At 45.0% G+C, this 12,101-nt stretch overlaps 1 protein-coding gene across 2 annotated transcripts in view; it reads right to left on the bottom strand.

The window, feature by feature from the left end:
• The window catches only part of FAM216A (family with sequence similarity 216 member A), a 52,324-nt gene extending 40,289 nt beyond the window's left edge, over positions 1–12,035 (bottom strand). Inside the window, exons 1-4 of one of the 2 annotated variants that reach the window (XM_040416079.1) lie at positions 11,809–12,035; positions 11,699–11,733; positions 5,628–5,752; positions 4,369–4,483 (exon numbers count right to left, since the gene is read on the bottom strand). In XM_040416079.1, coding sequence (XP_040272013.1) covers positions 4,369–4,483; positions 5,628–5,752; positions 11,699–11,733; positions 11,809–11,885 — 352 coding nt within the window. In that variant the 5' untranslated portion in view covers positions 11,886–12,035. The remainder of the gene's footprint in view (positions 1–4,368; positions 4,484–5,627; positions 5,753–11,698; positions 11,734–11,808) is intronic. The other variant, XM_040416080.1, reaches the window with a different exon arrangement.
• Positions 12,036–12,101: the final 66 nt, after the last annotated feature.

Here is a 12,101-nt window from a genome sequence, read left to right as displayed (position 1 = left end):
AAACCTAGTTAGACCAAAGATTCAACAGGGTCTAGAACTGGTTCTTAGGCCATCTACTCTAAAAGTACAGGTATCGGCACTCAGCTGTTTCTTCGATGTGGACTTAGCAAATCACAGATGGATCCGAAGATTTATCAGAGCAGCATCAAGATTGAGGCCCACTTTGAAATCACAAGTCCCTTCCTGGAACCTAAACACTGTTTTAAAGGGCTGTTTTAAACTATGAGTCCGTTTGAACCTCTGGAAGACTGTCCGCTCAAATTCCTATCTTTCAAAACAGCATTTCTGATTACAATCACATCCGCAAGAAGGCTGGGTGAAATACAGCCTATCTCAATTAGGGAACCCTATCTTAGAATCCCGGAAGATAGGATAGTACTCAGACTTCTTGCCTAAGGTGGTATCTGACTCCCACAGGGATCAAGAGATCATCCTCCCGTCTTTTTGTAATAACCAAAAAATTTGCAGTGAAAGTTCCTTTCACACTTTAGACGTTACACGTACGGTTCTGAAATACTTGGAAGTCACTAAGGAATTCAGGAAGTCTGATAGTCTTCTTGTTCAATTCTCAGGAAAAGAAACAGGGGAAAGAGTTTATCTAGGTCTTCCATTGCCAGGTGGATTAAGTGCACAATTTCCCATTGTTATGCCACTCAGGGGTTCTCTTGTCCAGCCAACTTAAAAGCGCATTTAACTAGAACTACAGTCAGGTCCATAAATATTGGGACAGACACAATTCTAACATTTTTGGCTCTATACAACACCACAATGGATTTGAAATGAAACGAACAAGATGTGTTTTAACTGCAGATCCAAAGAGCTGTCATTATCAGTGAAGCAAGCCATCATTAGGCTGAAAAAACAAAACAAACCCATCAGAGAGATAGCAAAAACATTAGGCGTGGCCAAAACAACCGTTTGGAACATTCTTAAAAAGAAGGAACGCACCGGTGAGCTCAGCAACACCAAAAGACCCGGAAGACCACGGAAAACAACTGTGGTGGATGACCGAATAATTATTTCCCTGGTGAAGAAAACACCCAACAGTTGGCCAGATCAAGAACACTCTCCAGGAGGTAGGTGTATGTGTGTCAAAGTCAACAATCAAGAGAAGACTTCACCAGAGTGAATACAGAGGGTTCACCACAAGATGTAAACCATTGGTGAGCCTCAAAAACAGGAAGGCCAGATTAGAGTTTGCCAAACGACATCTAAAAAAGCCTTCACAGTTCTGGAACAACATCCTATGGACAGATGAGACCAAGATCAACTTGTACCAGAGTGATGGGAAGAGAAGAGTATGGAGAAGGAAAGGAACTCCTCATGATCCTAAGCATACCACCTCATCAGTGAAGCATGGTGGTGGTAGTGTCATGGCATGGGCATGTATGGCTGCCAATGGAACTGGTTCTCTAGTATTTATTGATGATGTGACTGCTGACAAAAGCAGCAGGATGAATTCTGAAGTGTTTCGGGAAATATTATCTGCTCATATTCAGCCAAATGCTTCAGAACTCATTGGACGGCGCTTCACAGTGCAGATGTACAATGACCCAAAGCATACTGCAAAAGCAACCAAATAGTTTTTTAAGGGAAAGAAGTGGAATGTTATGCAATGGCCAAGTCAATCACCTGACCTGAATCCGATTGAGCATGCATTTCACTTGCTGAAGACAAAACTGAAGGGAAAATGCCCCAAGAACAAGCAGGAACTGAAGACAGTTGCAGTAGAGGCCTGGCAGAGCATCACCAGGGATGAAAGCCAGCGTCTGGTGATGTCTATGCGTTCCAGACTTCAGGCTGTAATTGACTGCAAAGGATTTGCAACCAAGTATTAAAAAGTGAAAGTTTGATTTATGATTATTATTCTGTCCCATTACTTTTGGTCCCTTAACAAGTGGGAGGCACATATGCAAACTGTTGTAATTCCTACACCGTTCACCTGATTTGGATGTAAATACCCTCAAATTAAAGCTGACAGTCTGCAGTTAAAGCACATCTTGTTTGTTTCATTTCAAATCCATTGTGGTGGTGTATAGAGCCAAAAATTTGAGAATTGTGTCGATGTCCCAATATTTATGGACCTGACTGTATGTCCTCTTCTCATGCTGAGAAAGCAGGTGCCTCCATGGAAGACATTTGTAGGGAGGCGACCTGGTCCAGTGTACATACTTTTATTAAGCATTACCGCTTAGATTTCTCCAATTCTTCCGAACTGTCCTTTGGACGTAAAGTCCTTCAGGCAATAGGCCCCCCCAATTGATGTTATAATTTTAGATATCTCCTTGTGACAGTCATGGTGATGATATGGAAAATCGGAATTAGACTTACCTGTAATTCGGTTTCCATGAGATCACCATGATGGCCGTTATTTCCTCCCCAATTATTTGCTTAATTTCGTTGATGGAATGAATTAATACATTCTAATTATATAATAGTTTATCTCCACCTCTCACTCTTGTTATTTTGGGAAGCACTGGTGTATGGTGGAAGGGGGGAGTGTTTTAACCGTTCTCTGGCAACTAAAATTTAATGTTGATAAGTGCAAGATAATGCACCTGGGACGTAAAAACCCAAGAGCAGAATATAAAATCAGTGATACAGTCCTAACCTCAGTATCTGAGGAAAGGGATTTAGGGATCATTATTTCAGAAGACTTAAAGGTAGGCAGACAATGTCACAGAGCAGCAGGAAATGCTAGCAGAATGCTTGGGTGTATAGCAAGAGGCATTACTAGTAGAAAGAGGGAGGTGCTCATGCCGCTCTACAGAGCACTAGTGAGACCTCATTTGGAGTATTGTGCTCAGTACTGGAGACCATATCTCCAGAAGGATATTGATACTTTGGAGAGAGTTCAGAGAAGAGCTACTAAGCTGGTACATGGATTGCAGGATAAAACTTACGAGGAAAGATTAAAGGACCTTAACATGTATAGCTTGGAAGAAAGACGAGACAGAGGGGATATGATAGAAACTGCTAAATACATAAAGGGAATCAACAAGGTAAAAGAGGAAAGAATATTTAAAAGAAGAAAAACTGCTACAAGAGGACATAGTTTTAAATTAGAGGGGCAAAGGTTTAAAAGTAATATCAGGAAGTAATACTTTACTGAGAGAGTAGTGGATGCATGGAATAGCCTTCCTGCAGAAGTGGCAGCTGCAAATACAGTGGAGGAGTTTAAGCATGCATGGGATAGGCATAAGGCCATCCTTCATATAAGATAGGGCCAGGGGCTATCCATAGTATTTAGTATATTGGGCAGACTAGATGGGCCAAATGGTTCTTATCTGCCGACACATTCTATGTTTCTGTTCCTGCCCCTACAGAGGTCAGGGGTCAATCTCCTTTTGGCCGTCATGGTGATCTCATGGAAACTGATTTACCGGTAGGTCTAATTCCGATTTTTGTTGCTTCCCCTACTGAAAAAGTGTAATAAACAGAGATTAAAAAAGTCATGCACATCCCTTCCAAAAAAAATTACAGCTCACCCAGCAAATCATGAGCCCTCACTCAGCTCCACAGACGTAAATATAAAAAAGTTGTGGCTGTCAGAATATATTAACGCAAATAAAAAAAATGTGGAATCAAAAACAAAATGAAGGTCATTTTTACCGCATAGGTAAAGGTGTAAAATAGAAACCCTTAAAACTATGTTAGGGTTGCGTTTTTTTTTTTTTACCAATTTCACCCCATCTAGATTGTATTTCCAGCTTCTCACTACATTGTATGCAATATTAAATGGTGGCATTAGAAAGTACAACTTGTCCTCATACAGCTATGTGAACAGAATTTTTTTTTAAAAAGGTAGGGCTCCTGGGAGGCAGGGGGTAAAAAATGAAAAATTGCTATCAGGAAGTGGTTAAGGTCAAAACCAAGAGTGGATACTAAACACAAAAGTAGTATACAACCAGTTATACTATTTGTTTTTTTTGCACTTTTTCATGCAAAATACAGATCAAACATACAATATGAATGGGGTTTTAGTTAAATTACCTATCTAAGCTGCCAATATTACAGCTGTTTTTGTTTCTGTTGTAACATTTATGTATCTTTTTTTTTACATATCGTAATGAAACGTCAAAAGTGTTGATTGGTAGGGGTCTGGGTGCTGACAACCCCACCCATGGCTAAAGCAAGGAGGCAGAAGCAGAGCACTTTCTATGGAGCCCATCTTCAGCTAGTTATAAGAGATGGCTCTTGTCTGAGCACTTCTGCCTCCTCATTTTACGGATTGATGGGGGGTTTCACCACCGAAACCACAACTTATCAAAACTTCTTACATGTCACTGTGACTTGTCAAAAGTTTTTTGAACCAACAATGGCTTTTTTATGACTGCATAGAAAACTTTTCATTAAAACATGCCATACCACATCTTATCTTTGAATGCTGATGTTTTTCGGTCAGGGCTCTCATGTTCCTGGTGCTGTAGATTCTGGCAATGCTGCATAAATATCGTTTTTGGCCCATAGTAAGGTCAGGATGCTAGAATATAAAATGTGCATGAGAACAAGACAAAAACATTTGCACAGATTAGCACTCAGATGGTATATTTTATCTTATGCCCCCCCCCTCCCCCCAAAAAAAACCAAAAAAAAAACACTTGCTATAAACTGCAGATGGAAAATTAGAACTTGACAAAAATGGTTCAGTCCATACAGTACACATAACCGATTGTTTCAATGATGCATTAAATAATTTAGCTACCCGTCCTGCTAGAAAATATTGGAAAAAGAACTCTAAGGGTATGGCCAAACGGTCAGATTTCCTGATACAATTTTGAAAGCCAAAACCAACAGTGAATAAAAAGGCTGTAGGCGGGCCCAAATTGACAAAAGGGAGGGCAACACAAGTAGGCAAGGACAACGGAAGTAGGCCTAGCCTGCAATTCTGTAGTGCAGCACAAAACACTGCCCCCACAGAACAAAATAGCACAGTCCAGCACAAAATACCGCCACCCTCACCACAATATTCACTGTCTTACGGACAGTGATAGAGCTGAGTTCAGGAGGGCGCCTGCGGCTTCTGGCCTAATTAATGCTGAGAGCATCAGATCATTATGCACCCAGCCGGCAGCCGTGAGGAGAGTTCAGGCGGCCCCCTGGTCATCAGCCCACCAGGAAATTTCCCTGTAAGGTCTATGGCCATCCGCCCTGAAACCCAGCCAAAGGCCATGTCTACGTGTCTGGTAGCTGCATACAACCGAATGTATTCCTTTTCCGCTGTATTATTTCCCTATAAACCTCACACAAAAAGCCTCCATACGAAATGAGAGGCATATGGAGGCACAGTAGGGTACCACTTGGAACCCGAACCCGAGTTCGGGAAATGTTTTTTTACAGTAGAAATCAATTTCTTAAGTTATTATGTGAAGTCTCGCGAGACTTCGCGGGGTAATAACTTCGGCTCATCGGAGCCAATACATTCTAATACTGTACGGCGCGCTCGCTCCGTACAGTATTGAAACAAAGTTTTATGCAAATCGACTTCGGATTCGCTCATCCCTAACTACAACTATGGGGCCATAGTACAGCTGTGTGCATGAGCCCTAAAGCCTGGCATATGATATCTACTGAAAACAAAATAAATGTGCTGCTATTCAACTGAACTAAAGAAAGAAGACTGGTACCTTTAGAAATGCTTCATTTTTCATAGACCTGGGAATTTTGATTGTTTTAACCTCCTGTCTTAAAGGAACAATCTGCAGACGACATCCTTTCCATGAATCCTTTGAATTTATTTCATCATGAGCTCCTTAAAGAAATGAAAAATATGCCAGAGCTCTTCCTCTTCACTTATTAATGCACAGAAGCTGTACATAGCAGTCAGAGAAACAGATATCTGATTGGCGGAAATGGCCTATCCATTACAGTCAGGAGTTTTGTTACACAAGCCCCATTCACTTCTATGGAGCCAGAGCTGCGTGAAAAACTGAGAATATAGAACATGATGCGTGAAAAACAAATGGGTCAGGATTCAGTCCGGATGCTATGTGTCTGCTTCATGCATCGCCCCTGGATGGAAATCTCGCTCATGTGAAAGGGGCCTACAGGGCTTTCTGGGATCACTATGGTTTTAACAGATCTTCTCATGTAGTTGTTAACTCATGTAGATCTTCCCCATGACTTTCGTTTTTCAGTTAGGACTCTCCTGACCCAACTTCAACCAATCACTCTGGTTTGTTTCCATCCTGTATGTAGCACTTCCTATTGCTGTTTCCAACCAAACCCATGATGCACCTCTCCTTTCTCTCCTACAGCTCCAGCCCCGCCCCTAACACCCAGCTAGTTTATAGCTCCTCCCACCAGCTAGTTACATAGACACTCCCCTATCACTGCCCGTAACACCCAGCTAATTTATAGCTCCTCCCACCCAGCTAGTTGCATAGACACTCCCCCATCACTGCCCCTAACACCCAGCTAATTTATAGCTCCTCCCACAGCTAGTTACATAGACACTCCCCTATCACTGACCCTATAACCCAGCTAGTTTATAGCTCCTCCCACCAGTTAGTTACATAGACACTCCCCTATCACTGCCCCTAACACCCAGCTAATTTATAGCTCCTCCCACCCAGCTATTTACATAGACACTGCCCTATCACTGCCCCTAACACCCAGCTAATTTATAGCTCCTCCCACCCAGCTATTTACATAGACACTGCCCTATCACTGCCCCTAACACCCAGCTAGTTTATAGCTCCTCCCACCCAGCTAGTTACATAGACACTCCCCTATCACTGCCCCTGACACCCTGCTAGTTTATAGCTCCTCCCACCAGCTAGTTACATAGACACTCCCCCATTACTGCCCCTAACACCCAGCTAGTTTATAGCTCCTCCCACCCAGCTAGTTACATAGACACTCCCCCATCACTGCCCCTAACACCCAGCTAGTTTATAGCTCCTCCCAGTGGCGCACCTACAGGGGGGGTCCAGCGGGTCTGGACCCCCCCTAGAACAACCAACCGAATTTTTTTTTTTTTAATCCTTCAGGGCCGCACCGCCGATCACCACAGGCGGCGGGGCCCTGGATGTAATTGCGGCCGCGGCGGTGGGGGGGGGGGCCGGGGGGGGCAGTGGGAGTACTAGGAGATGAGCGCTTCCATTGTGGAAGCGCTCATCTCCATATCTAATCCATCTGTATCGCCGTCCTTAGGACAGCGATACAGATGCCTGTGCTGTGCTGTGCTACGCTGCGGCAGGGGAGGGAGAGGCGTGTCCCTCCCCTGTTCTTCTGATAGGCCGCAGGCACTAATGCCTGCAGCCTATCAGAGGCCGGCTCAGGCGAGATGACGTCATCATCACGCGCCTGAGCCGGGCAGCACACAGCAGGGACACAGGCCGGAAGAGCCTGCATCGCTGCTGATGGAGGTAAGTATCAGTGTATTTTTTATTTTATTTTTGTTGTTTTGTTTTTTTTGGAGGGGGGGAGCTGGCACTATGGGGGCACTAAAGGGACTATGGGGCATCTGGTGGTACTTTTTTTTTTTAGGTGGCACTTCTTACTGGCACATTATGGGGGGGGACCATGGGGAAGAGGAGCACTATGGGGGCTCTAAAGGGGCTTTTTTTTTTACACATTATGGGGGGCACTACAGGGGAGAACGGCACTATGGGGCATCTGGTGGCACTATAGGGGCATTATTTGGGGGCACTATGGGGAAGTGGGGGTACTAAAGGGGCCTTTTTTTCTTATTGGCACATGGGGGCATTATGGCATCTGGTGGCACTAAGGGGGCATTTTTTACTGGCACATTATGGGAGGCACTATAGGGGAGGGCGGCACTATGGAGGAGTGGAGCACTATTGGGGCATATGGTGGAACTTTATGGGGCGGCACCATGGGGGAGAGGAGCACTATGGGGCATCTGGGGGGTCTAAAGGGGCTTTTTTTTTATTGACATATTATGGGGGCACTATAGGGGAGAATGGCACTATGGGGCATCTGGTTGCACTATAGGGGCATTATTTGGGGGCACTAAGGGGAAGTGGGGGCTCTAAAGGGGCCTTTATTCTTATTGGCACATTATGGGGGCATTATGGCATCTGGTGTCACTAAGGGGGCATTTTTTTTACTGGCACATTATGGTAGGCACTATAGGGGAGAGCGGCACTATGGGGGGAGTGGAGCACTATTGGGGCATATGGTGGCACTTAGAAGGGGCATTTTTTACTGGCATATTATGGGGGACACTATGGGGAAGGGAGAGGAGCACTATGAGGGAATTTACTGGGGCACTATATAGGGGTATTTTATACTGGCATACATTATGGGGACATTAGCTCAACAGCGGGCACTAAGCGGGGGTATTTCATGTACTGTCATATTGTAGGGAGAATTATTAGTACTAGGAGGTATTATGCGGAGCTTTGCTAATACTGGGGGGCTATGAGGAACATGATTACTAGTATGGGCACTATAGGGGCGTTATTACTACTAAGTGTGCTCTGGCAGAGAATTATTTCTATTTTGGGGAGCCCTGTTATTTTGTGGGGCACCCTGCCACAGTATCAGCTTAGCACAATAATTTTTGGGGGACATTATCTTTATACTATTAGTGTCTGGGCGCAGTTATTTTTTTAGAGCACTGTGTGCCAATAATTGTTGAGGGGGGCACTATCTGTGTGGTAGTAGTATTTCCAGGGGGACTGTTTCTGCAGTATAGTATTTCCAGGGGGACTGTTTCTGTAGTATAGTATTGGGGGCACAGCGGGCACAGTATTGGGGGTGGCAGGAAAGGGTGTTCAGAAGATGTGAAGATGATGGAAATGTGGGAAACTAATGTCTGTTTGTCAATCTCTGCAGAGACGGGAGATGGCTGAAAAATCATCATGGCGGTCTGGTCTGAATGGAGAAGATAAAGAAAGAGAACGTCTACAACAAAGGTGACATCACTGGATGTAAGAGGTAGGGGGCGCTATGTAGGAGAGGAGATGCTCCGTCTCCCCCCCCTGCCATTTGCAGAAGGAGGATTCAGAGCTGGGTGAGGACGGTCAAGGGGGGAACCACAGGCCTTGAGCAGGATCGGGGGAGGGAGGAGAGCGGAGGAGCTTCCTGGCTGTAGCTTGTTGTATAAGCAGGCAGTGCAGCCAGGACAGACCCTCCCCTCTCCGTATGATGTGTAGACAGGCCGCAACTATAGAATGTCAGCTGTACAGTGTTTGTTGGGAGTGGCCTATTATATGTAGGAGGGGCTTTTAATAATGGGTGGGTCCAAAAAATTGTTGTTTTCCTGCAGGCCTTCTAGAATCGCCAAGTAAAAGAATCAGCACAACACACTACACCCTTTCCCTGCATTTTTTTAATATAAAGGGGGCTTTGAAAAATTCAATTAGCATAGCGCACTACACATGCCGCATTTTTTTGCCTTTTGGACCCCCCCCTAAACAAAATTCCTGGGTGCTCCCCTGGCTCCTCCCACCCAGCTAGTTACATAGACACTCCCCTATCACTGCCCCACCCATGGACATAACATCACAGGAAATAAAGAGCTGCATGGATATGGTCATGTGACCACAGACCAGAACAGAAGATATGAGCAATAAAGGTAAAAGAAATACCGTACTTACAAAATGACAGCTACCTTCATAAATAATTATTTTAAAAGATGTTGATGCAAATTGGAAAACCCCTTTGAAAGCGTTTTAGACCGCTCAGATCAGGTTATAGACTCTTTGATTCTCATTACAATGTTACCTTTCTTTTCTGTGTCCCTCGTCCAGATCATGAAAAAACACTTTTTAAACGTATGCAAATGAGCTTCTGAAGGTGCCCAGGGGCGTCGTTACAGGGCGATGTGCCCAGAAAAACACACCTCTTTCAGCCCTCTGGCCCGCCCTTCTGTCCTAATATTACCTCCTCCTCTGCCTCCAGCCGGCGGACGTCACCTGCTCTGGGCAGAGGAACAGCTTTTCATATTGCACATGTGCCGGTCGGCTGTCTTTAGTTGGTCGGCGCATGCACAATATGAAAAGCTGTTCCTCTGCCCATAATGGGCAGAGCAGTGCGCTGGTGCGGGCCAGTTCCCAGCCTGACTTCTTCTCTTGCCGCTTGTGACGTCCGCCGGCTGGAGGCAGAGGAGGAGGTAATAATAGGACAGAAGGGCGGGCCAGAGGGCTGAAAGAGGTGTGTTTTCCTGGGCACATCGCCCTGTAACGCCGCCCCTGGGCACATCGCCCAGTAACGCCGCCCCTGGGCACCTTCAGAAGCTCATTTGCATACGTTTAAAAAGTGTTTTTTTCATGATCTGGACGGGGGACACAGAAAAGAAAGGTAACATTGTAATGAGGGTCAAAGAGTCTATAACCTGATCTGAGCGGTCTAAAACACTCAGATTAGGTGAAAGACTCCCTTTAAATCAGTTGTCCGAGATTTTTAAAAAATTGGCAAAGAAATAAAAAACATTACTCGCCCTGTATGTATCCAGCCGATCCAGTTTCCGCTGGTCCCGCAGCGATCACATGCTGCACATTGTTTACACGACCACTGCAGCCATTTATTGGCCTCAGTGGTCACATGTGCATGAATGACATGTGATATTTCTTTTATATACGTACCTGCTGTTTGTCAATTTAATAAAAAAAATTAGAACAACCCTTTAAATCAAGTTCTTATTATGAACAATATAATATTCATGTTTTCTGTAACTCACGTATATAGACTTGGGATAGTGCTAATGATCAAAGTCATCCTATTATTAGAAAGATTGATGCACGATATGGCCTGATTCACAATGTCAGTGTTTTGGTCAAAGGTGAAATGAATATAGGGGGGTCTGATACCATTACCACGGTATCGTTCCAGCATTCCTAGAGTACTACAGACCTGTACCTGTAATCCGCTGCCTTACATCGAACAACACCTCAAAAGAAGTGGTTCACACCTGGGGGCCTTTCAGACACACCCTTAAAACATGTGTGGACCTAAAGAGGGAGTCATACTTACCTGATGCAGTGTCACATGGCTGCTCCAGCGGTGACGTGTCCTCTAGGTCATGTGATGCATGGGGGACACATCACCTCTGCCGCCAGTCATAGCCTGCAGCAGCCATGTGACCCGTGTCAAACCGAATGTTGATGTGAGGAGACTGAAGATCTGCAGTGGCTGCGAGGGGAGTGAAGGAGCGGTACACATCAGGTAAGTATAATTCCCTCCGCAGGTTCTGTGATGCTGGGAGGTCTGCCTGCCCAAAAGGCCCTTGGAGGTGAACAACCCCTTAAAGGGGTTGCCCCACAAAAAATATTTTACAGTTTTTAAACCAACAGCTGGATCTGAATTGTTTTATAATTTCATGTAATTAAAAATGTTGTATAGCCACTGAGTTATTCAATATAATGTATCTGTATAGCGCCACCTGCTGTTTGTCCTGCTCACTGAGAAGGCCGCACATGCTCAGTTTCATCCTTCAACTGCCTCCTGAGCTGTGATAGGTAGAGCTGAGACACGCCCCCTGAGCTATGATAGGGAGAGCATGGACACGCCCCTTATCTGCAGCAGGAAAGACACTCCCCTTGAGCTGTCAGCTTGATATAAATCTAGCAGAGCAATGAATGGGGAGATCTCTGGCTCCATGTGAGGTACAGGGCTGGTTCTAGCTTTGTAATATGATGTCTGATTTTCATTTTTTACATTAGTTATGGATAACCCCTTTAAAACTGACAGATCCACAAACAAGATACAGATCTGATAAGGCACTCACCAGCTCCAAGATCCTTGCGGCCACAATCCATGCTCCTAAAGACAGATGCAGGTATGTAAGATGAGGCAGTGGCAGGTACTACATCCACATCACATCAGCAGCTGACTGACCTTACAGTGGGCTTCTTCTGGGCTGGTATGTTCTTACTCTTAGAACTGGGGGCAGGGCATCTTGTGGGCCTCTCCATCTTCTCCTGCAGGTGCCTCACCCAGCTGCTAGCCTTCTAGGAAGATGCCAGGTCTCCATGGTTACATGCACACAGTGGGATTCACATCTGTCTACTGGTTGGATGCTCCTGGAGAAAAGTGACAGACCTGCGCATGCGTAGCCTGAAGGTTTGAGCGGGTAATACTGCGCATGCGCAAAAGAATAACACCTCTTTTGCACCAGTGATAATAATGTC

The sequence above is a fragment of the Bufo bufo genome, chromosome 2 (assembly GCF_905171765.1).
Source record: "Bufo bufo chromosome 2, aBufBuf1.1, whole genome shotgun sequence".
In the NCBI taxonomy this organism is placed as follows: Eukaryota; Metazoa; Chordata; class Amphibia; order Anura; family Bufonidae; genus Bufo; species Bufo bufo.
This window is presented reverse-complemented; position numbering and strand designations above follow the sequence as displayed.